The 24,569-nt window shown below is 39.3% G+C and overlaps 1 protein-coding gene across 1 annotated transcript in view; it reads right to left on the bottom strand.

Moving 5' to 3' along the window:
- Window positions 1-24,569, bottom strand: part of SLC9A4 (solute carrier family 9 member A4) — a 30,735-nt gene that overhangs the window by 5,390 nt on the left and 776 nt on the right. Inside the window, exons 2-9 of the mRNA XM_050331675.1 lie at window positions 22,453-22,916; window positions 16,761-17,020; window positions 13,465-13,682; window positions 9,777-9,979; window positions 8,544-8,630; window positions 7,231-7,301; window positions 5,256-5,417; window positions 304-400 (exon numbers count right to left, since the gene is read on the bottom strand). Of these exons, the coding sequence (XP_050187632.1) occupies window positions 304-400; window positions 5,256-5,417; window positions 7,231-7,301; window positions 8,544-8,630; window positions 9,777-9,979; window positions 13,465-13,682; window positions 16,761-17,020; window positions 22,453-22,916 (1,562 nt within the window). The remainder of the gene's footprint in view (window positions 1-303; window positions 401-5,255; window positions 5,418-7,230; window positions 7,302-8,543; window positions 8,631-9,776; window positions 9,980-13,464; window positions 13,683-16,760; window positions 17,021-22,452; window positions 22,917-24,569) is intronic.

Below are 24,569 nucleotides of genomic sequence, written 5' to 3'. Positions count from 1 at the left end.
GCGGCGCGGTGGGGGCGGCTTCCCGTCCCGGTAGCTGTGCAGCGAGGGAAGCCTGACCTCTACAGCTCAGTCACAGATTTTCCTGGCTTTTCGCGCTGCCGTCAGGGTGAAAAGCTGATGGAAAAAAATGGGGCCCAAGCCGGGGCTTTTTCCCCCCATCCCGTTCTCGGGCAGGTGCCGGTTCGGAGCGGCTGCGGGCTCCCAGCAGGTGCCCCTGGGGCCGGTGCTGGTGCTGCGGTGCGAGGAGGGCAAACAAGAGCTCTGGGTCTGCAAACAGTGCGCGGCAGCCGGTGGCTCACACACCCTTTGTCGCACTTGGTACAGATTGTGTGCCAGGACATCTCGCATGGACTCCACCTCCGCGGGGGACAGCCTGTGTGCACGCCGGTTCCTGCCACTCCTGTAAATAAAAGGGAAAATTAAATATGATGTTAATGAGCTGATTAAATACTAATCCCATGAAATAACAGTCTATTTTTAATGCTAGAACAGAAGGCTACAAAGAGCCTTTCAGTGACCAGCAACACCAGAAAATCATCCAAAGACGAATACAAAAAGGCAAACTTTGCTCTTTCACAGATTTTTACCCATATAGTGGGTAGTCAGATTGGGCCCTAAACCTTGTACTACTGGCAGCAGAAACTCTTCTCTCTCTAACCCTCATAAGGAAGTTCCTATTTAATGATTAGACTGGGCCACAACCAGCTGTACATTCAGGAAGGCACTGCAAGTTTCCTCCTGTCTGAATAAAGACCTCAGTATGATCTGGCAGTCTTGGTTTTGCCATCCTACTGGTTGTAACTCCTTTGAGAAAGTGCAGAAAATCCCTAAGAACTAAAGGATATGCCAGTTGAGGAGCCTGAAAGACCTGCTGTGCAGTGAGGAGAATGTATAAGGTTTCCTTGCTGATGAGCCTGTTTGAAATGGAAGAACTACCTAAAAGATAATCATCTTTGTATTTTTTAAAAAAAACTTTGACAAGAAGCCCACTGTCACTTGTAGCTGCCCGGTGTTTTCATTGGCAAAACAATAGAGGGGGGCTGCTGTGAGGTGTTAACTGGTTTTGTTACATCAGTCAGTCTCTGTGAGAGTTAGCATTCGGATGAATTCCCAGGAAAAGAAAGAGAAATAGATAGTGATCATCCAGGATGAATCAGTCTGAGTTCATCTTCTTGTTTCTGTTTTTTTTTTGTCTTTCTCCATTTTGCTTTCCTGCCTTTAAAAAAAACCAAACAAAACCCAAAGAAACAAACAAACAAAGTGATTGCAAATCCTTGTTTTCAGCTAAATGGTGTCCTTTAAGTGTTGTCTGTTGTTTGTGCAATTAAAAAATTGATCATGATCAATGTCCAGTATTGCCAGAGCTTCGTGCGCATTTATTTCATACTTCCTCTAAAATAAATTTAAAACTTTTAATGGCAAAGGAAGATGGATTCAAGCTAAAATGGATCTGAGATTATCCTGGAAACATAGGAAAAGTATTGGAATTTGCAATTACAGCTACTTTGACAGTACTACCACTGTTTTGTTCTATGATATATCATGAACATCTTGAAAACCTGAACTGCCTGGATTTTACATTTTACTGCCTCTTACCATCAAGAGCCCTGGTGTCCTGTCCTGTCCAAAGTCCCTGGAATATAAGACTTAATTTCTGATATATTTCAAGGTGCTGGAATGTGTTTTCATTCTGTATCAGACTAAAACTGAATCTGACAATTTTTTTGTCAAATAAAAACTAAGAGAGAAATTGACAGTAGTGAAGGTATAGAGCTAGAACATACACGACCTCTTCCACATGCCAGCACAGAAGTGTCCAGTTCTAAGTCTCTTAAAAGCTTATTATTTTGCTTGTAAAGTGAATTAAATAGAATAAATAAAATTCCCTGGGTTTCAGTTAAGATGGGGTAGCAAGAGAACAAACATCATGAAGATAATCTGTATTGTTCTGGAGCACAAATAAAAAAATGTGTATTCTTTTCATGGGATTGTATACAAACCTACCCAACAGATAACAATGCACATATATAGAAATAAGGACCAGATTGCTTTTACAATGTGCAACATACAATACATTAAAAAAGAACTTTAAGAAAACCCAAAGACGTTTGGTATGTTACCAAACCCATAAAGTAATCCCTACTGAAAGTATTTCTTTGTTCTTATGGAAACTTCCAACATGTTACAACAAAGCATAGCACAGGAGATATAGTTGTGAAGAAAAATCCTGAATTTACAATATAGCATGAAAACTGTCTCTCTATAATGAGTACCCTGACAGTACTTCTTTCTTTAGATGCGGAGATGTATAGTTGATATGATACATTGATACTTGATACATTGATACCTCCACAAATGGTGTAATATTATTTTTTTATATTATATCTGAAATTTTGAACTTTGTAAGCTACTCACCAATTTTTACTAGTCCTGTGAAGGAACTAACATTCAACAGGCACAGCTCTCTTACAACTGCACCACCACAAATGACAACACAACACTTGGTTCTGATTTGTACTGTATTGATTTTACCAAAGTCAGTATTGCACCAATATGAAGCAAACAATAAATAAGCTCAGTATCAAACCATCTTTCTCTCTAAAGAACATGTCCTCCAAAAAACAGCTGTAAACCCCCAGTTTTGATAATATCTGTATGACTTTGCTTTTGCCATTTCTCTCCTTATTTCTAAGGCTTACATTTCCCAAAACATCATAACTGATTGCTCTATTTTCATTCAAATATGGATTCTTTGTTGCACAATCCATAGGCAAGTTTTTTCAGTATGCACTGGAAATACTTGCTGCACATTGGACACCCACTCCAACTGCAGGAATCATGCCAGCATGAATGCAATTTTGCTAATTCACAGCAATGGAGATCTGCTTTGATTCTTGTAATGCAATTCCCCTTGTTCACATAAAGGCTGCAAAACTGATCAGAAGTGCAGGTGAGAGTTTTCTCACTCCTCTGGCACTGCTAATAATGTTTTACATGCCATACACTGGAATTTTATTTCAAACCTCATCTTGTTCGTGGCCAGAGTTTGTATCCTCACAGAAGACAGGGATTTTAGGTACAAGCTATCTCAACAATATCAATCAGACATTCTAAAAATACATTTAGAAACCTTTTACATAGGTTCACTTAGTTGCTCAGGAAAATGGTGACGAGAACTTCTACAGTGGCTTAGACCAAAGATCCAACAATTAGCTCACTATCCTGTCTCATGTAATACTCCTGACAGCAGACATCTATCAATGAACAGAGTTGGGAAAACATGTGTTTTCCTAGAACACTCACCACCTGTGAGAATCAGAATATTTTTGAGACACAGGTTGGGATTTAAGTTTACACTTCACTTTTAAAAAGGCTTTTTCAGTAGGAGAAGCTGTGCGTTTCAGAGGATGATGCACAGTAAAATTCAATTATAGCCAGAGTAGAGCTAGCAAAAATTACTCCATCATATCAGCTGTTTATTATAAAACATTTTTCAATCTAAATTCTCTTCTCAGAAGAGAATTTTTGAATCACACTGGAGCAATTTGTTTTATTTTCTCTCTCCCTCAGGAAAAGAAGAGGGACATGGTTTGATTGCCATGGATTGTCTAACAATTTTGCACATTTTCCCTTGGCTCAGAAGAGTTAAGGGAATACAGCAGACAGAAAGGAGCCTGACAGACATGAAATCTTTTAATATCATCCATTCAGCAAACAATGATTCAGAGAGAAAAGGGCTGGGTCTTACACTGCATTCTGACATCAGTTTCAAGAAAGCAGAAAGATCTTGACATGATTAAGCCAAGTTTCAAGACAGATTTTAATTTAACATCCAGTTGGTATTTGGACTTTCTGGTATGGGTAGAGATGACCATTAACAAAGGAAAATATGTTGGACCCTGCCAGAGGCTGCTGCAAAATGCAGAAAGATTTAACGATGCAGGAGACAAGAGCAGGCAGTAGCAGCAACAGTGGTCAGTAAGACCCCAGGAAAGAGTTTGTGTAGGCAAGTGCCTTCAATACCCATACACGCTGGACAGCGTTTGCAAAATGAGGAGAAATACACGCATGTCAGTTATGGCATGCAGGAGTCAAGACTTGTGCAGACTTCTCTCCTAGAGGGCAGTTTCCTCAGTGATGGTTCTGGTCTGTCTGATGCTGAGTTGCATTACTATTTCCTAGAATAGTAGATTGATTTGCATCTAGTTCAAACCCCCCTGCAATGAGCAGGGGCGTCTTCGACTTGATCAGATTGCTCAAAGCCCCATCACACCCAACCTTGAATGTTTCCAGGGATGAGGCATCTGCCACCTCTCCGGGCAACCTCTTCCAGTGTTTCACCACCCTCATTGTAAAAATGTGCTTCCTTGTTTCTAGTCTGAATCTAGCCTCTTTTAGTTTAAAACCCCTACTCCTAGTCCTATTGCTACAAAACCTACTAAAAAAGCCTGTCCCAATCTTTCTTATAAGCTCCCTTTAGGTGCTGAAAGTTGTAATCAGGTCTCCCCAGAGCCTTCTCTTCTCCAGGCTAAATAACGCCAACTCTCTTAGCATTTCTTCACAGGAGAGGTGCTTCAGCTCTCCAATCATCTTTGCTGGCCACACTCCTTTTGATGCAGGACATGGTTGTTTTTCTGGGCTGCAAGTGCACATTGTGAGCTCATGTCCAGCATTTCATCCACAAGTACCCTCAAGTCCTTCTTGACAGGGCTGCTCTCAATGTTTAATTGCACAAATTTATTACAGAAGTACCAAAATATGGCAAGACAGTTTGAGGGACTGCAAACTGGAGTAGCAAAAATTACAAATGCTACAAAGAAATCTGCTCTCAGCAAAAATTGTGATTGGGATAATGGAGTCAGAGCCTGTGTGCTAAGCCGTCCCGTAGGGCTCTCAGCACCTAGCAGGGATGAGCAAAACCCACTGGCCAGATTAGTGGAAAGTACAACCATCTTGATCCACTGCTGTGATTTAAAGCAGCTAGAGTAGCTTCTGCACCAGACTCATGATTCCTTTTAAGAACTGCTCATCATTGAAAAGAAACAGAGAAAATGTCCATTTTAATTTTCACCCTCTGAATAAAGAGCCAAAGTGCAAATATGATGAACACCAAATTACAACTACTCTTTCCATAACTGTTTTTTTCTTTTTTCTTACGTTCCTGTTGAAGTCATGGAATACCTTGGGTATTTCCTCATGTTTGTCCCCTTCCTTCCTCTCCCTACTCTGCAAAGGGTCAGGAGATTGATACTCACGGTAAAGAAGCAGTGGATGGTTTTGAAATTTTCATGCCACTCTCAGCCATCTCAATGGCCAGTTTTATCTCCATCTTTTTGTACAATGACACAAGACTGGATTTGGGCTGGTGTTCCCGAATTAAAATTTTCTTCAGATACTTATTGTCAAACTTCTTAAATCTGCAAAAGAGATACCAAAATCAAAGTATAAAAAAAGGGAATGTGTTTTTTTTCTGCAGTACAAGCTGATCTTCATTCAAATGCACATACATGTAATTTGGTGGTACAAACTAAATCCAAATTAGAGGCACCTGTGGAGGCTCCTGAAGGCCTAGTGAGCAGAGACCTTTAGGGGGATATTTGGCATAGTCGACTAGTCCACAGAGATTTCAGAGCCCACGAGACAAAAGAAAGAAACAAGCCGCAATCAGAGCAAAAAAGAGGGCTGTGTGTGTGTTTGAATATAACACCACCACATTTGTCAGAAAAGAATATGGCCAGTCTCCATGCTTTTGTACTAATGTTGTATTATAGTAGGGCATAACAGCAGCAGCTGCTCTTACAGTAATCCTGGTCTATTCAGCCAGCCACCAATGAGGCTCTAAATGGCCCAGCAGTTACAGTAGTTTGGGCCCATTATGTTGCTGATAATTTTGAATCCTGACAATTAGAGAAGAGAAAATACATTTCTTTGTATTCTGAATAACAGAGACATTGAATGGACCCCAAAATACTATGTGCTTGCATGCTGCAGATTGTAAAATATCACTAATGTGTGGCATAATTTGAATGTGAATGTGTGCGTGTGCCTTGGAACAGGTATGTGCTTTCAGGCAGACATTTAGCAGAACAACAGTGAATCTTTGGCAGAGCAACTGTTCTGTTTCTTTCAAAGGAATAGTTTATCACAGCAAGGTAATGTGCTCTACAATGCTAGGAAAAGCAGTACAGAAATTGTATCTTTTTTTCTTAACAAAGGCTATTTTTTATTCTTTAATAGCAGAGGTAGGTACACAAACGTTTCCACTGGGATTAGATTTCTTTATGTTTTTCTGTGTAACAGAAAGCCTCCTGGATTGTCATCGCTGAGGGAATTAATTCTGATATACATCTTTAAAGCTGCATAGAAAATTTTAGGGAATACCTCTAATACAACCTTCTTACATTAAGCGTCTTCAGACACAGTGTGTTTTTGGAATCTGTCCCTAAACCAAAACACTACATTTATGGCTAGTATGGGCAAAATTCTCAATTTCAGAGCTATCAGGTAGATGTGAGACAAAGGGATAGCATTTACTCAAACATATGTGTCAATGCAGCTGTATCAGTGAAAAGACTGCTCCAATGGGGAATTGTTCAGATGATTGTCTGTACAGACAGTGGTGTAGTCCCAGCAGATGGGTGTCCTAAAGCTATCTCTGTACTGTCAGAGCCAAGAAGACATTTTAGCTTCCAGATGTGCCCTAGTACATTACATCATTATTCTCCACTAGGACAAGAACTGGAATCATAACAGCCATCTTCTTCCCACTATTAATTCCTGATTTCCATAGGGAGAAACCCAGTCAGGAAAGGAGTTGCCGCATGTCACAGCAGAGACCCTGGCTGGATCACTGGGGTCCAATGCTGAAAGGTCAGAAAGGATTAGAGCAAAGAAATCTAGGCATAGCTAGAATAACTAGGGGTAATTTTTAGTCCAAAGAATCATAATAAGATGTTTGAGGGAAAGAAAGATTAGTCTATCCCCTACTTCCCTTCACACTCTTTGGTGGTGGTCAACATGATCACAGAGTTCTCTTAAGGGCACCCTAGGGTAAAGGGCACATGATGAGCACTGCACTCCCAAAAGGCAAGGGTTACTCAGGAGTTCAATTTTTAAAAGGAGATATTGCACATGTCCCCAGCATTTTGATTTCCTGTTCTATTTACCTATTGTATTTTGCATGATAGATAGGTTATTTTATTATATTAGGGTGCAATAAGAGATACTTACTTATCTCTCAGCTGATAATGACTCCAATGTCCACATATGTCTTCAATACCAGCCTTCAAGTGATCCATCAACTAGAGAGAAAAACATGGAAAAATTTTAAGTGGCCATTATGAAAAAACAAATATACACTTGATGACAGAATTTTGAGGGGTTTTTTTGTTTGTTTGTTTGTTTGTTTGTTTGTTTTATTGGAGCATGTGTGTTAATTCTGAAAGCAGCTACATTTCTCTAAATATGAAGGTAAAGATCCCACTGTGTCGGCTTCTATGTTTAGCTGCAGTGGCCATATTTTGATGGAGGAAACAAATCTCCTGCTCCTTTTTGCTTACTGAGCCCAAAAACTAAATTCTTGGTTCTGTCCACCAAGCTTCCCTTCTACATGTGTGATCTCTGTGAGAGGGACACAGCACCAGGTACTCAACACCTTTGCCTTGACTGACAAGTTCTCTGAGGATTTTTGAGATTGTTATGAGGCTGGAAAGTTTATCACTTCTAACTACAATGTTTTTCAGTAATTTTTTGTGTATTACTAGCATTACAGAGACAGACAGAAAAAGGCCAATTCTTACAGACAGTTTGTCGTAAGTGGTGCTTTTAAATGTAAATTTTTTTCAAGGTTAAATGTAAAGGTTGAAACAGTAAGAAATAAATTCAAATTAAAATCAGTTGAGATGCTCCAATTTTGCTAATGTCTCTGCATATCCTTCATTTTAAGCCAGTGTTTCCATTAATTTCAAATTTATTCCCTAATGTGAAAACGAAAGAATGTATATACTTTTTCTATAACATTGTTAAGTCAGTTTGAACAGCTTTCTGTTATTTTTTATAATGGTAATTTGAGAACTAAAGTAAATGTTTGAGAGGGAAAAGATCATGACTCATAACTTGAAACTAAATTTGAAGTCCAATGGTTCAACTCATTTTAGTTCAATAAAACTTGGTTAAAGACTTTGGAGGTGTCAATCTGTCTAGAAGCAGTCAAAAGATGTCAACAAATATATCTGACAAATCTGGTTAGGAAGGATGGTGAGTTCATTTTGTAAACATTACTGTTCTATCCTCCCCCGGTCACAAGTACCAAGAAGTAAGGGACTTGCTACACCGTGACATTTGTGACTAGATCTTTTAATATGATAGTCACTATGAATATAAATGAGATATAATAGTCTAGAAAATTATGCCTAGGATTTCCTCCATGTATTCTTAAAAGCACTGAGTGTCCAAATCCATGGAATGCCAGTGCTTCCAGGTGCCTCCCTCTATCCACCCTTTCTTTTCTTTTTGGGATACCAGCTACTGATATAAAAACTTACCCTCACGTGTATTTCTTCATTGATAGATTCCTTTTTGTTTGTCTTTTTGACATCCAGATATCTGACCAGTGGTCCAATTGTGATTCCCTGCATTTGGAACAATGAGTTGAATTACTAATTATCTTTCAGGAAAAAAGAGAAAGAAAGCAAAATTGTTTAATATTAATAAATTAGGAAAGCTGTGTCTTAGATACACAAATGAAGTATTAGTTACATGGAGAACTACAGAAGAGAATTACAATCAAAAACTTAAAAAAAAATTGTACACCAGGGTTTTTTTAAGCAAGATTATATTTGTTGGCATATTCTAACTATGTAAAGTAACTGACTCATTGCCAATTTTTTTCAAAACAGGACTCATTTAAAAGAAAACATTATCTTTGCGAGGTCTTGCAATATTCAAGCCGTTTATTTAAACATTTTTAGAATTAATATCTTGGGGGAATATCAGTTAGAAACAGTTTTCAGTTGTTCCCAATTCTTTACTGTACTGATGCAGAATAGCATTTTCAAAACGGAAATAGAATTAATTTATTTTTTCCACCAAAACATTCTGGTGAAGTCTAAGTGCTTTACCTATCACACATGCATAGTGCCCCATTGTCACCCTATAGTATCTGAGATCTTGGTATGGGAAAATATAGAGCATGGGATGCAAGACCTCTAGAAAATTCAGTTCTTCCAGGTACAGCAGTGTAAACCAGGTGGAATAACCCAAATATCCAAAGTAGACACCTATACTTGCAAATATGAATTATTGACTAGATTTTTCTTTAATATTCTTTTACAAAGGATTTCAAAATATTCTTATTTGGTCTCCAAGATAGATGAAGATAAAAATATGAAATATATAAAAAGTATAAAATTCAGAATCCATCTTAGAAGAGACATGCTGTTCTCTGGTCACTTTGGGATACATCACCAGTAAAGAATGATCTGGTGTAAAGTTAAAATACTTCTTAAATTGGAAGCATCAGGAAATGCATATGGAGTGAGCATAACTCTGAACACATAGTACCCTTTCCCCTGAATATTTTGGAAGACACATTTTTTCAGTACAGGCTTTCTGTAATACCTAAAATTTCCTGAAAGGGTAATTACACATTGAAGTGCTAAATCTGGGCAAAAAATGCAATAGTTCGTCCTCGTCTGAGTACATTCAATGCAATTTTCACTATGAAGCTTTCAGACACCTCTATTACATGAAAGCAATCCATTAAGAAATATACTTACTTGGATGAACACAGTGAAATATATAACTACAAGAGTAGCAGTGATGAAGAGGTTTCTTCTGGGGAAGAGATTCACTGGAAGCAAGAATGCAAGAGAGAAGCTGCTGGCTCCTCGAAGGCCACTGTAGGAAATAATGAGCTGGTCTTTGACAGTAAAGGGATATGTTCGGAACTTGTTACTGATGTAGAAGAGAGCAAATACACCTAGGAAGGGAAAACCCCCACAGCTATTATTATTGATCAAGGAGAAAATGAAAATATTAAAGGCAAAATGTCTTGGCTCAGGAAACTGTTGACAGCCCATTTTTTTCAGTTTTGTTTTTTTGTGGCTTCTCTTTGACCAACTGCTGAATCTGGTTTACGTGAAATAACCTCGTTTAAAAGATGGTGATTCATAACTGCTTCAGGATTTAAATTCATTTACACAGTTTAGCAGTGAGATTAGGGAGAAAGATTTATTTTCCATATGTATGTTGCATAGTTTTCTCCAAAGTGTTCTGGAGAAAAGTAAAATGACTGGATGAGAGTTTTTCCTGTGCCTTCCCTTGCAATGTTTCCTGCTTTCTGCACAGTGTCTGACCAAAGTGTTTCAACAGTGCTTTACCAACAAGTCCTGTAGACAGGTTCACTAAAAGGCAAAGAGTAATAGCTTTTTAATTTTTAGTCCTCTGGCTTATTGTGTCTCTAGTTCTCTGTTTAATAAAAATTGAAAATAGTAAGACAGTGTAAGGATTGCAACTTTTCTTTATAGAGTACTTCCAGCAATCTGCTTGATTTACTCCTAATCTTCCTTGTCTTCCAAAGAAAACATGGATCCTATGTTTTGTGTGGAAACTGGTAAATTACTGGCATAAAAGCTGACAAGTGCTGGTAATTGCTGGTGTTATTTTACACAGCTGTCACTGATAAACTCAGATTACTAGCGGTAAAGACAGCAGCAGTATCCTGTTAAATAGGTTGCTAGATATCACTTTATGCAAGATCTTTTTTGGCTATTTATAACTATGCTAGACATCAGGTACTCAGACTGAAACTGTATATGTGAGGTATCACTCTCAGGCCAGTTTTCTTTATTCAAGCTTCAGAAAAAAATACGTAATCATTTTAATGTACAAGTTTAGCAGAAAATATTTTGGCCTTCCTCTAGAAAGCTCTAGCACTCCCCTTGGTGTCTGAGAGAAGGATGGACATGTGGCAGGAAAATACTTTTTATATCAGGAGAACACTGTTTCTGTCTTGATTGGAATGACATTTCAAAATGGACTTGGAAAGCAAGCCTTGAAAAACTTAGAGGCCATGCTTGGTGCAGAAATAGCAAGAAAATATGTAATTACTTTCTTTTTGCTGTCAACCCACAAGAATCATACCACCTCTACTGTTGAGTATTTGTGTCTTCCCTATATATAATAGAGTTGTTCAGAGGCACATACTTGAACCTGCACAGGTTTCCTCTTTTCTCTTTTTCCTCTGTTAAATATCTTTCTCTGGGGCTCCCAGACTTAAAAATCAAAGGTCTTGAAACGTGTATGGGCTTTGAGGTTCAAATCATCATCTTCTTCCTGCTCTGACATTCTTTTTGACTGAGGGATAAACCACTCGAGAGATTTAAGAAATAGCACCTTAATCTCAGATGTTTGATATATCTGGTCCCAGATGTTTGAATCAGAGTGCTGTAGGCTGGAAAGGACACCTTGAATGGAAGCCATCCAGAATATTGACTACTTCCTGCAGTTTTCTGTCAGCTACAGAGTCACTTGGTGTGCACTCTGTTCCTTCTTCCAGGTCATTAAGGAAGACTTTAAAAAAAAATTGATCTCATCTCCCCAAGGGATGCCATTAGCCACCAGCTCCGACTCTGAAGGGAATATAGATGGGGCAGATGGCCGAAGGAGGTGGTGGCAGGTGATCAGTGTAGATTTCTGCCCCACTGGATGCTCCAGAGGGTACTCCTTTGATTACAAATGAACCATGGGGGAACCAACCTACTAACTTAGCCAAGGTAGTTAGCCTAATTTCAGCGCTCAGAATATCTCCTCCAAGGCTGGATTTCTCATTTTCTTTAAAATTATAAACTACTCTGAAAAAAACCCTACTGAAATTCAAAAAGAATGCTCTTAAGATGGCAAATTCAGGCACTCAGAGTTAAAAAATGTCAGAAATAAGATTGCCTACATAATTGTATTTTTGGCCCTGTCATGTGTTATACTTCCAAAATATCTTTAATTTCAAAAACATTGTTCACTCATATTTTTAACTAGTGGCAAATAACAGTGGCTGAGGAGGGTGTGTTCCATAATTCATCACCTCTCCAGGAGTAAATGTGTTTACTTTCTGTTGCAGCAGTTGTAACTTAACCTGGTGCAGCCAATCAGATTAGGTCAGTTGGTTAGAGCATGGTGCTGATAGCACCAAGGTTTGGGTTTGATCCCTGTATGGGCCGTTCACGTAAGAGTTGGACTGGATGATCCTGGTGGGTCTCTTCTAACTCAGAATATTCTGTGAAATTCTGTGAGAACAGAGTATTAAGGCTACAAAAAAGGAAGTCGTAATCTCATGGACTACCAATCAAAAAGAGACCTCTATGTAGCACAGGCAGGGAGTGTACCCTCTCACACCTCTATCACAGAGTCTCTAGGATCCTGGAGAAGTAGGAGATGAACAAAGCTCAGAAAATGGCAAGGCCTGTAAGCACTTCCTAATTAGCATCTTCTGCAGGATCCATTGAAGACACCAGTAGATAGTTGGTCTGACCCAGTAGGTCATTCCTTCTTTTCTTATGTCATCTAGAAAGCTTGGCAGAACAGTAATGGTAGATGAGGGAGAAGATGGCAATGTGTTGCCTCTCTGCTTCCACAGTTGCAGTAAATTCACTCACAAGCACAAGAGCAGCTCTTGGTAGAGGTGTACCAGGATTGCTACCAGCTCCAGAACACCAACCATCAGCCTTCCTATTGCTTCTCCTTTTTCAACATAACTTTCAACCCATCCTGGACATTAGGAGGAGATGAGCACCTGTGTCGCACAACTCATGTGAAATTACCTATAAACTGTCCTGCCCGTGCTGCAGGAATTCCAGTCTCACAGATCAGAGACTAGGAGACCTTTGCAGGAGTGGGAGATACCATGTGTAAAAATGCAGCAATTTCATACAGGCACTATTTTCTAGCAGTTTAAAACTTCAGAGTTGACTTGTGAGGAACAGTAGCATAGTGTGGTTGACCTACATGTGGTATAAGTCCCTGCTCAGTTATCTATCAGTGCTAATTTTCACCTTTCCTCTTTTTCTATGTCTCCATCACTAGTGGCCCAGTGTTATAGCACTAGAAGTGTGATGATATACATTATCTAATTAGTTAATGACAGTGTGTGATGAAATCATTAGGAGGCCCACTTACCAAAGGCACAGAGTTAACTAAGATATGCACATCTCTATAAGCATAATCACGATAATATTTTATTTTGCTTAAAATATTCCATTCTCATCTAAACATGAAGTCTGTGCTTGGACACTGGCATTCACATTTGTCTGGGGCTTTTCCCCCCTTTTTCTTCATGTATAGATTTGTGAAACTTGCTTGTCAGCACAATAAACCAGTTGTGCCAGTCTACACAGACTTTTCTAACATACCTTTGCACCAAAGGTTTTCTCTCTGAGGTGTGGAGAAGGTTTTCTGAAAAAGCTGACTTACTCAGTGTCCGCCAAATGAGGCAGAAGAGCAGAGTGAAGCAAATGAAGGCCCAGTTCCACTCGTGGTTTTTTCCCACTGTAGAAACTCCCATGAACACAAAAATAAGGGTCTCACTGATGCTGCTTAGCATCTTCATGAAATATTTTATTGTGGTATAAGAATTCTGGGAAACATTCTCCTCCACATACTTTTTCATTGTCACTGCACATGCTGTCATCCTGTATCAAGAAAAACATCAGAGATCAGCCTCAACCTGTTTTTCTTTTCAGTTAAGAACAACCTCAACCATCATTACCTGCACTCTCCATCACCAGATTCTGACCTTCCTAATATTAAGAAGCATTTTATTTCTTCAGTTACATTAGCTATTTCATTAGATAGAAAAGCATCTTCATTCAGCTTTACAAATCTGTTTTACATATAGAATAAAGGAAGCAAACCAGTCAGCCTTCCTGATGAGGAAGTGAGGCTATCAAGTTCCAGTACAAAGTCCATTTTATCCTGAATGCCTAACCCAGAGTCACCAAGCACCAAATATTTGTTTCAAACAAAGGGCAGGTTGGTTTTGTACCAGTTAGAGGAACATAACCTGCCTCTTAGTGATCTTCCCCTTTGAGGTGGAAGAACATGGTGGTAGTGCCATGCCAGGGCCAAAGCTCCCAGTGGCTCCCTGGCTGGCAGATCAGCAGTGCCAGATCAAGCTTCAGGACTCTCCAGCCACAGTAATCCACTTTTGTACAGCAGGTGGAAATTCAGTTATCCTACAGAGATGTCCTTCCCCTTTTAGTTATCTAGGGTGTGGGGAAGGTGCCTAAGGAAGTAAAGAGATATTTTCCATTTCACTGTTAATGAAACCTAGAGCCTGCTTCAGAAGTATCAGCAGCCACCCAGCACAGACACTGATGGTAATCACATGGAGCAGCAGTCTTTGAGCAGTCCTACTGAAGGGGATTCCCTCTTCTCCCCTCCCTTTTGCATAGTCATAGGCAATAAATAGATTGAGTGCTATGTTAATAACATATTCCAACACCTATTTAGTTTCTACTGATATGATTTTAGTCTTTGGGGGCTTCTTGTGATTATATTTTTTCAAACTTCTGAATTCAGAGAATGCTGACTGCTCGTTAAATAACCTTCCTCTAGTTTCTGCTTATTTAATTTCCACTGAAGAAATCTCAAGGGTATCATGGTGAGGCTGAGTCATTTAGCATGTCCAAGGACACTCCAAGACAAGGCATTAGGCATTAATGATTAATACTGTTGACTTTCAGATACACATGCATAATAGACTCTCAGGATCCAAGCTAAAGATGAATGAATCCTCAATAATTCAGAAGGGTGACAATAAGCTCCCATCTCTAAAACAAGCAATTTCCTTAATGAGGCAGTAAGAATAATAAATCTCAATTATATTAACATTCTTATATTACTAATAATTTCAGAACTCTAATGAAAATAAGAATTAAAAGAAATAAAGAGCTATGTAGTCTACTGCACTGGATAGGCAGGCAAGCAGCATTTTGGGCAGTGCAGGTAGGAAAGGGTACATAAGGTATTAGCACCACCTGAATAGTAGGTCTCACCCTGCTCAACTAAAGTTGCCAGTCACCTAAATCTGGGCAAATGTACTGGGTATGCAAAACATAGTACAAGACTCATCTGCCTTGTCTAATTTCTCAGGATAACCTATATCCTGTCTAACTACTTATTTAGTACGTTTACATATGCAAATATTGCTTCCCAGGGTCATTCTGCAAGGTAGTTTTTTACAAAGCCAACTCTGCTCTGAAGCTCAACAAACTGGGGTTGTTCAGCCTGGAGAAGAGAAGGCCTCAGGGACACCTCATTTCAAATTTTTGATATTTAAAGGAGGCCTATAAGAAAGATGGGGACAAACCTTTTAGTAGCACCTATTGCCATGGGACAAGGGGTAATGGTTTTAAAACTAAAAGATTTAGGTATATTTAGACTACATATAAGGGAGAACTTTTTTACTATGAGAGTGATGAAACACTAGAACAGATTGTGCAGAATAGCGGCAGATGTCCCAACACTGGAAACATTCAAGGTCAGTTTGGATGGGGATCTGAGCAACCTGATCTAGCTGAGGATGTCCCTGCACATTGCAGGAGGTTGTACTAGATGACCTTTAAAGGTCCCTTCCAACCCAAACCTGTTGTTCTATGAAATCAAAGTTTCGCAAATGGTGGTGAGTAAATGCACCTGTCTGGACATCAGCAACTATGTGCTTGCATTTGTTAGGTTTAAACTGGTTTGTTCTCAATAAAGGGATGTCCTTTCTGGAACACTAGATCCTGCAAGACCCATTATGAAAGCTCAGAGCCAGCACAGGCCATGCAAGGCTGCTGCTATCCACCAGCTGGGCACTGAGCCTACAGCAGCTAGCAGCACCAACTGGACCATGTAGCACCATGAGGTTCCCTATTTCTGTAACCTCTACCCTGCTCAGGGCCTGTTTTGTGTGGTATCCGTGAAAGTCACCTGCCAGCAGTTTTCTCCTAAAGTCTCTCACTTACACCCTTCCTTTTTCTTCTCACTCCTTTCCTGCCGCCACCATTTTTCCTTCCCACAATGCTCGCTCTCTCTGCATTTACTCCAGCCGACAGACCTGCCAGCTTTCTCTCTGCAGTGGGCACCCATTCTGTCACAGCACTTTAAGGAAGCGGTCCCCAGCATTATAGCAGTACCAAACTATCCTGACCATATCAAAATGTGGTTGTCAATATCCATACACATGAGGATATGTATGTATGCCTGTGTATTTGAGGTTCTCAGTTGTCTGGTTTTGCTCAGTTTCAATCCCAGTGATGCTGTCCAAATGTAATGTAATTCCAGTAAATTGTGTTAGAGGTGATGTTCACAGCTGTATACAAAACCAAGAACTCTGACATTCTTTATTATGTTTTCCATACTCATTGCTTTACATCTCTCTGGTGATGGTGCTTAGAAATAAATACAGATAAAGTGATGTATTATCAAATCATTCTCTCCTACTGCTGATCTCATCAGAAGTAGCAGACAGATGGTAGCAGCACTGGTTACTTTACACACAGCTTGCAGTACTTTTGCCAACACTCCTTGGTATCACATCTATTCCTACATTGACTGTAGCCATTTCCTAGTTACCACTGCATTTTGCAGATCTCTTAGAAGGTGTCCACTGCAGATCTCTAAGCCAGAGGCTGAATGCCTGTGTTGTACCAACCTTGAGCAAACCACCTGCACAAAACAATACCACTTCCTTCAAGAGGTCATCCAAAATAAGGAATACTCACGCCAAAATGCCAGAGATGTAAAGGGTTTCAGCGGACAAGTATGAGAGGTAGCTGAACATGAAGACCAGCAGGGGCTCAATTGCAGAGACGTTGTGGGTGAATCGAGTCATGAATGCTGAAACAAATCCAAACACGATCCCAAACAACACACCACCCAGCCCCACCACGAAGAAGCGAGCAAAGCCAGCGAAGACGTCAATGGATTCGATTTCTTCATACCTGTGCATCTGGGTGAAGGCGATGAAGATGTTATATAAAACCTATATGTGAAAATAAAGACACAGCAGTCAGGCATCTTTCTGAATTTCCCTGTCTTACTCATTTTGTAGTTGAGTGTGGGTGTCTATGTATGCCTAAAATTGCTTTAGACAGACCAGCAAAGTAATAATCAAAATCTCAGCTGGTTCTTAACAAGTCCCAGGATTAGAAGCCTGTTAAGTACCCTGAAAAAGAGCAAAAAATGAAGGGTAGATGGCTGTGCAATAGAAGTAAAACATTCAGGGACCAAATGCCGTGGATGTAATCAGAAATACTCTTCTTTTTGTTTTGTTTTCTGAAGGTAAATTTAATTTTTGATCTTAGTAGCAGATGTTGAAAGCCCAGCTGGGTACTTTAAAATCTCCAGGCTCTACCCTCCACGTTCTCTTTCTGACTCAAAATGAGGCAGGGCAGGGACTAAGAATCACACACTGGATTTAAATTCCATTTAGATTGTCTGTATGATCAGTAGATCTTCTGGGCAAACTTCATGAGGTGGCTCAGAAATGTTAAAGGTTTCTCAGTAGTACTTGACACATAAAAATCATGAAACATCACTGGGAATGGAAAACATTGGGGAGGGAGGGAGGAGGGGAGGAGGGGAGGAGGGGAGGGGGGAGGGAGGGAGGGGAAGGGAAGGAAGGGAAGGGAAGGAAGGGAAGGAAGGGAAGGGAAGGGAAGGAAGGAAGGAAGGGAAGGGAAGGAAGGGAAGGAAGGGAAGGGAAGGGAAGGGAAGGGAAGGGAAGGGAAGGGAAGGGGAAGGGAAGGGAAGGGAAGGGAAGGGAAGGGAAGGGAAGGGAAGGGAAGGGAAGGGTTGGGTTTCATGCCACTTAACCTCCTCCCCAGGGAACAATTCCAAAGTAAGAAACAAAAACTGTGGCACTCTAAATGGCCTAAAGACCCTTCACACATGCACATTTTGACTAGAAAGCTTGAAATTACAAAATTTAAAGGAATATAATATCAGATTAGAAGAAAGGTTGAATTTACTGCAATTTATAATTTTTATATAATGTGTTATATAATTTGGTCTGTAAAGATAATTTCTTTAATTTAGAGCAGAAAACTTTATCATACTTCTATTATCAATAATTTATTTTCTGTGGAAATAGGTGATGAAAATTTTAAGCATATTCCACTTCCATTCACCTTTTAGAAACTAATAGAAAGTTTCCATAGTAATAAGTGGTGTAGTAATAAAAAGGTTCTAGAGGTTGTTGACAATTGGTTAATATTAAGTCCTGTCAGGTCTGTTTACAGTGAGAGCGTAACACATGAAAGTCACCTTTCAGTTTTCAAGAGAATTTGGGAAACATCTAAAGACACCAGCTCTCCAAAGCTGTTACATCAAAGCATTAGTTCAAAAACAAAAAATAGACCAAAATCATTTGCACTTTATGGTTTTTTTTGGTCTTTCTTCTTCATTTAGTTAATTCCAGAAGGTTATTAAGAAGATTAAAGCAGGTATTTGCAGGTAGAAGAGTCAAGTTCATTAGGATAATAATTACTCCCCAGGTACTATCTAATCTTAAATTGCTGCTGGGGACATGTGACCTTGAGGCTGTCACACAGCCTGTTCTCCAGGAGGCTCACTGCTAATATTTCTGGGGGACAGACACAGCAAAACAAAATATTTCATGTGAGAAAATGCATAGAACTGCTTTTTCCTAATGCCAGTGTATGAAATTCGACTGTTCAGTGGGAGATAAGGAAAAGAGTTTTCATTCTCCTCAGTAAGCAAACCTCACTGAACCTACCATATAGCTTTTAATTACAGAGTCTGTTTTCTCTCTGTTCCCCCTTTCCTGTAGACTTTAATCTATTCCTAAGAATTGTGGTTCTTTGTAAATTATACCAAGGCATGAATCTATGCTGACTTACAAATAAAGCAAGTTATCCTCAGCAAATGACTTTGCAAGTTTTTTTTCCCCTTTTCTAGTTCCTAAAGTGTCTGTATTATTTAATTGAGTTGGCATCAAAATAGAAATTATGCAAATATGACATAATTTCTTTTTTTTTTTGTAACATGCTTCATTAGAATAAACTGTTCTGTATAACAACCTGCACTGTGTCATACAAGTAAGGTTCCATGTAAGTGCTCCTCAGCTAAGTTACATTGCAGTGTTTATGACAGTAAATGGAGTACTATCATTCTTTACATGGTAGGAAAGCCTGAATCAGCTTAGGATGCTTCTATTCACTCAAAAAGAAGGGGTGGATTGATAGTTGGTGCCCTTTAGCAACTCTGAGAATGGCCTTTTTGGAGAGGATGTTACTGTGTGGTGGTGTACCACTGGGAGGCTCTTAGAGCCAGGAAGAGAAAGAGAGAGCATAACATTGTCACCCACAGGGGACTCCCCAGGGACTGCTCTGTGCTCCAGCTGTCTATATACAATTATTGCACATGTCATCCCCATCAGAAGCATTGGGGGGAAAAATTGTCAGTGTCTGCCTTAACCACCAACACAGGCAGCTTTGGTAACTTTTTCTTACCACCCTGATGATTCTTAATGACAACTGTAGTTAGTTGTACTCTAAACACAGTGGCTCAAGTTTAACATCAGTAGCAGAGACTGCCTCCATCCTCCTTCCTAGCACCCATATATCCCAGTAGTCAAAGCCTTCCTCAGTGACACCAGATGGGCAAATTCAGATTCCCTCAATAATTGTACTTGGGTCTTCAACATGTGTTATATTAAACTGTTCTGCTGCATACAAAGAAGAAATGGTGCCATTAGAGAATATAGTCACTTGCACTCATTTTGAGTACAGCATGATATATAGGTGTTCCCAGTGTTTCTAAAATCAAGCCTCAGAGATGAAGCAGTCAGAGAATATTCCATTTCCTGATGCATACATGTGCTCAGCCCCTGTTGAGAAACAAAATAATCTGTGTATATTGAGGAGCAGAGCTTCAGATGACTGAAACATTTTGCAGCAAAATCAGTTTGCTTCACCTGTGTTCAGGTTTGAATAAGCTCTGCACTGTATTTACCAACATCACTATTTTGAACAGGGCTTTAAAACTCCACTAATTTATGATATATGCTAGGACCAGTCCTGTTGCTGTCTGAGCTACTCTGAAGCACTCGGAAACAACGGGGTTCAATTAACAGGACTTGGAACTTTCTTGTTCCATCCACAGATATGGCCCTACTGAGGAGAATAGGAAAAAGTACCAATGGGTAAAAAGTGTAAATTTTCCACTTTCTCTCTTCAAGTCAAAGGCATAACTTCTAGATCATAATTCAAATTCCCCTATCTGTTCTTTTGTGATTTCTTTAATACCAGGATATTGAACTAAATATAGGAGACAACTATTGTTGCCTGAAATGTAATACACAAGTTCAACAAAATTCATACCAGTTTTTCCTGCTGGGTAAAAAATGTTCTAGCTGATAAGCAGACTGGAGAGAGCCAGGGCATATTTGTATTTAAACAATAAAAAAATATGTATGCTTAATATATCTTGGAGATATTATCTTTTTTAAACACATAGAGTTAAATGAAATGGTTAAGAGAGAAAAAGAAGGAAATGGTAAGATAAGACACCTGAGATAAATAGTTTTAGAGTCTTTAAAGCAAATGGGATATCAGAGAGGAGAAAGCCACCCACTGGACTCCATTCAGGTGACAAATACTTCAGTCTTCTCAAGCATAAAGACAGGTAGAGATTCTGAAAACTGAAATGCCCAGAAAATGGATGAGTGGTAGCTGATGCAGAGATGCAATAGCAGGAGCTGACAAACTGCTTGCAAAACAGCTGCTGTGAGAAGAGCCCCAAAGATAAGTGTGTGGGAGCAGTGGGAACTCACAGTGTTGTAGCCAGAATACCCCATGTACAGCCCTTTCGTCTCTTTTACTAACACACCTATTGAAGCTGAGGAGTGCCTATATACCACTGCCTTAAAAGGCCTTCTGTCTTTAAACATTTCTGCTGTAACAGGATCCTGACTGAAAGCTCATGTAAATACCATCAGGAGTTGGACCTGGGATGTAAATAACAGCTGGGAGAAAGGGAAAGGCAATGCAGTGAGCCAGTCAAAAAAAGCATGAAACAAGCTCTTTCAGAGTGAAGAAGAGGTACTAATTTTTTGAGGTTTGCACTTACAGGAACCAAAAAGACAAGTGTAAGTGATAGATGCATCCTGGACTTTTCTGTTACAACTACAGCACACAGATAGTTTTCATGTAAACGAAGTAACATTTGCCCCTTAGTTCTACATCAGCCTTACATCTCTGATTCAACAAGAGGAAGGATTTATGATCAATAGGTTGTGGCTGCAAGAAATTACTTTTTTCTTTTTCCTTTTCTCATCACTCATAAACTGCACTTTTCCCATGATGCCTTTCAGCAGTGAACTTTATACAGATTTTACAAGTCCAAGTTGTGCTGCACCTCATGTATAGCAGTATCTGAATAGTTTTTATGTGTCTTAGATTCCTGTGATTTAAATTCTGTAAAGATCTTATCTAACGAAACTCCTTAACCTGCCATTAACTTGTAGCACAGGAGTAGTGCTGTTGGTTTCTGAGCAATTAATTTCCTGCTTGAAATTTCTTCCTTGAAAAACGTGTGTGTTCTCAGTGTTCCTACCACTTCTGCTTTACAGCTAGAGTTTCAAATTGCTCCAATTTTAGCAGAACTAATGAGATATGGGGGAAGATATTAGCGAAAGAAGCTCTGTAAAAGCATTCTTTTCCTATTAAAAGAGAAAAACAACAACTAAAAACAACAACAAAAAACAACCAACCAACCAAACAAAATCTCTCTTATTCTAGAAGCATTGTTTCTGGATACTCGAGATAAGACTGCCAAAATAGGTGAGCATTTGTCAGATGTCAATTTTTTTACTGATAGAAACAGTTATGCAATGTTATTAGCGACATTTGGAATTCCTCTCTAAGGTCTCTTGGGAACTTCCTTGGAGGGGCTGGAGGATACAGTATGGCTTCCAGAGGTTGTCCACATTTGGATTTCTTTTTTTTTTTTTCAGAGGGCTTTCTGAGACGTATGACAAAGCAGGGTCTCCCATATTTCTACCCCTGCTTCCTTCAGTCTCTAAGCAGTAAAATTTTCTTTTTATTTCCTTGCATAATGTCAAGAACATTCCTAGGTCTTACACTGATCCTACCAGGAAAATCAGCTGTATCTCACCCATCCACTTCAGTGAATGCAAGAGTAAGATGAGTTCTCACGTGTATATATATGCTTCCCTCTTCCAGCAGCTCTAAAATACAGGCTTTTGAAAGAGTTAATATGAGATGTAATTTTTACATACATTAAAGTCCCTTTTGGGTAATGGAGTAGAGTATCCATAAAAATAAATAATGTATCTAGAATCTCCTTAAAACCGCTCTGGTCCTGTGCCCAATAACCCTACAAGCCACAAGACCCCAAAGAGGGGAAGACATGGAGTGGAAAGAAACTCACCACAGTTATGCCATCATTTAGCAATGACTCTCCAAAGATCATCATGTAAAGCTGCTCGTTAACAGAGGCTTCTTCAAAAACTACCAGCGCTGCCACAGGATCCACCGCTGAAATCATGCTGCCAAAGAGCAGATTCTGCAGCAGGTTCACGTTGGTCAGGCCGAAAGCTTTGATCTGGCAGACTCCATAGAGGGAGAGGCCAATCCCAAATGAGTTTAGCAGAGATCCCATAACAGACCACCACAGAATGGACCCAAAGTTTTCAAAAAACGGGCGAGTTGGCATGAAATAACCCTCCTCCAGGATAATGGGTGGAAGGAGATACAAGAAGTAAATACTTGTGTTCATCACTGGTGGAGATTTGTGATGTGAAGCAAAGATGATTGCTCCTACCAGTGCTCCAATGGCAATCAGGATGCAGCTTTCAGGCATGAGTCTTGGTAATCGGTGATAGATATGAAAACCTTGAATAAAACATTAGGATATTATTCAAGTTTAAAGCAACCTGATGTCAGACAGATGTTTTACCTGTGTTTGAATACTTTGTCTTCAGACAGCTTTTGTTCTTGGGATTATGAATGTAAAACCAGGCAGCACTGTTCCCCTTGAAACTAAACATTCCCAGACTTGTATCATTAAAGCAGGCCAAGAGCTTGGCCATGAATCTCTTCTCTTCCTGCTTTCCAGCTCTTGATTTTCAAACAAGCATGCCTGAACCTAAGCTCCGCTTCTGGGAAGGCAGAAACCTCTTTGAAAATGTTCTCCACAATTTGGAAAGAAATATTCTTCAAGAATCCTTAATGCCCAACTGCTATTAGGTTGTCTACTATACCAGGAACTGTGTAATCATATTGTGAATGAAAGGTGTATCTACTAGAAATGTAAGGATTTTTTCAGAATTTACAATAATGAGAATGAGGCAAACTAAGAAACCTTTAAATCCAGTGTCTGTGTCTCTATGCCTGAAGGTAGGTCAGCCTTCATCTTGTAACTCTAGAAGGTAATGCCATGAGTGTATTTCTGTGACCCTTGAATTATCAATCTTCAAAAGTAAAGGAACAGAAAAATATTTTTGTTAAATTTTCAATAATATATGTAGGACACCAGTTTTTATTTTTTTTACCAAAAGGTATGTTAAGATTATAACTTGACTCATCTCCCTTTTAATTATCATGCTCAAGTCTTCTGTCAGTTTTACAGAATAAGGGGATTGTTTTGCCTTTCAGAACCTCTGAAGTGTTTCCCACCCTGAAATCTTGAAATCCACAAAGATAATACCTGAATAAAACACTGAAAATGTTAAACAGTTTGGAAATCTTCTTCTCTGGGTAACCAGATTATTCAGACCAACTCTTTCTTCCAAGTATATTTGAAATCAGCAGCTCCACACTTTGCATCAAAAATAGTATTATTTGAAAACTCCCAGTAAAGGGAACAGTTCACTAGGAAGGCATCACACAGTTCTTCTAAAGTATCTATTTCTTGCTCAAAACAAGAATATTGAGTAGATGTGCCATATGGCAAGTCCTGTGCTTTTATGGATGATGAATAAAGAAATTGGTCAATATGCTTACTGCTAACACACTCTGCTGATGCCATAACAACAAATTTTATTTTATGCTAGCAGTGAAGATGTTTGTTTATAGGAATTGGATTGAGACCATCAGCTATAATGAAACTGGGAAATCACAGTCAGTGGTAATGATTTTTGTCAGCAGGGTGACTATGATATGAAAAATGTTTTTCTTCAGGCCACCTCCTGAGTAGTATCAGTCACCTACCAGCCTATTCTATAGTAAAGTTTGAAAATCTTATGGAAAGATTAAAAAAAAAAAAAAAAAAAAAAAAGATTACATGTGTCAGCTCTTCATATTAGTACCATCTTCTTCATTTATTGGACATTGCTGCATTAATTTGGAGTAGTCAAAATAATTTGAGCCCAGCCATGAAAATGTGTAAGATATGATGAGCCATTTGCTGTGTTAGTTGCAGTCCCTACTGTCCCATGAGTTATTTTGGTCCATTCAGATACCCACATGGAGTTCTAGTAGAAGCTGGATGATTTGGTATGTATTCAGAAGGAACCCACCTTACATCTCTGATGACCTACACCCTCT

The sequence above is a fragment of the Myiozetetes cayanensis genome, unplaced genomic scaffold (assembly GCF_022539395.1).
Source record: "Myiozetetes cayanensis isolate MyiCay16 unplaced genomic scaffold, myiCay2020 scf5-8, whole genome shotgun sequence".
Taxonomy (NCBI): Eukaryota; Metazoa; Chordata; class Aves; order Passeriformes; family Tyrannidae; genus Myiozetetes; species Myiozetetes cayanensis.
This window is presented reverse-complemented; position numbering and strand designations above follow the sequence as displayed.